At 23.5% G+C, this 1,691-nt stretch overlaps 1 protein-coding gene across 1 annotated transcript in view; it reads right to left on the bottom strand.

Annotated features, from left to right (window-relative positions):
* LOC107647722 overlaps window positions 1-1,691 on the bottom strand; it is a 4,301-nt gene that overhangs the window by 902 nt on the left and 1,708 nt on the right. The window contains exons 5-6 of the mRNA XM_016351775.2: window positions 954-1,007; window positions 531-680 (exon numbers count right to left, since the gene is read on the bottom strand). Coding sequence (XP_016207261.1) covers window positions 531-680; window positions 954-1,007 — 204 coding nt within the window. The remainder of the gene's footprint in view (window positions 1-530; window positions 681-953; window positions 1,008-1,691) is intronic.

The following is a 1,691-nucleotide window of genomic DNA, read 5'->3' as shown; positions in this document are numbered from 1 at the left end:
TTTTAAATAATTTATTTTGGTATAAATATGATATAACATTTGTTAAATTTAATTTTTAAAAATAAAATTTTATTACTTTAGTATATAAAATTTATAAATTTGTATATACTCTTTAGTATTGGATCCAAAGTCTAATTAAATTCAGAACAAAAATATGCGTGACGATTTTTTAGGGCTAGATATGGAGTCTAATTAAATCCAATTCGACCCATGAACACACCCCTAATGTCGACTAACTAACCATTGATTTTCTATATCTTTTCAATAAATAATATAAAAAAGTAAACGAAACTAATTTTTAGTTAGTCAATATTAACTAACTTTAGATTTTATGATTTATAATTTAGGATTTATGGTTAAAAATTTATAATTTATGGTCTATATTTAGGATAAATAAAATAATTTTAAAAATTTTGAACGATATTAGCCAAAAAAAATTAATGCCCTAACATTACTGAAACAATATATAATAGGGATAATAACAAATTAAATTAAAAGTAGGGTTTTATTTTGATATAAAGTATTCTGACCTTATAGATGTAAATATTTATATCGTATGGAAGGTCACCGGGAACTGGAATGATTGGATAAATTGCAGCACCTAATGCAATTTCTTTACTAGTTTGAACAAAACCAGGACAAGTTAGATCAAAGCAACCCGTTTTGTTTGAACCATCAGCCTGCATTATTATCATCAATATCACCATAAAATTAAAGGGAATTAATCCATATTATCTCAGATTATTGGCCACCAAATTTGTATCGAAGTAAAGAATTCAAATGATCATTTTTAGTTAATTCAGTTGAACCGACTAATCCTATTTAGTTCTCCGAATAATGGGAAAAAAAACCATAAACACTGTAATATGCAAAATTTCTATGTATCTATTTTTTAATTAACATTTATTTATTCTTATATAGAACCCAATAATTAATTAAAATGAAATACTTACCGTCCAATATACGAACACACGAGTTTGTCTATCACCATATACACGCGGATTGACCTGTTTTCATTAAAGACAAATAAAAGGATTGAAATTTATTGCTAAAAATGGTGTATATAACTTCAAATTGACGGATGAGGCAGTTAGCATGTTTAACAAAAAATGGCACTTTAGTTGGTGACCATTTATCATGCAAAATTTATTATTCGAACTTTATACGTACAAGTAATAAGAGAATTAATTAATTGATGTTTTCTTTTAATGTTTCCTATACCAATAATATAAAAAATGTTTGGGTGGAATAAATGCAGATATTTCCCATGAAGGGAAGTGGATTATTTGTCCACGGGCATAACTAGAGCATTTAAATTAATAAAAAAAATATTGTTACCTTCTCTTTCATAAAACTCTTTTTGGGTTTCAAATAATTGTGAATTGTGCATATACTGTAAGCCTCTTTTTTCATATATATCTTTTTGGTAACAAATATTAACTTTATGTTATAGAATTATACTGATACATATTATCTCATGAAACTACTTATTTCAACGATTTAAATTAGAATTAGTTAAAAAAATTATTTATTTCAATAAAAAAATATTATTTATATATTAAAATTAATCATTATATATTTATATATAAATATATATTATTTAATTTATTTTTAATATATATTTTATATTATAACATATATTTTATATTAATAATTAATTTTAGTGGCTAATTTTAATATCCACCTAGTAT

Source organism: Arachis ipaensis, chromosome B06, assembly GCF_000816755.2.
Source record: "Arachis ipaensis cultivar K30076 chromosome B06, Araip1.1, whole genome shotgun sequence".
NCBI classification, from domain to species: domain Eukaryota; kingdom Viridiplantae; phylum Streptophyta; class Magnoliopsida; order Fabales; family Fabaceae; genus Arachis; species Arachis ipaensis.
This window is presented reverse-complemented; position numbering and strand designations above follow the sequence as displayed.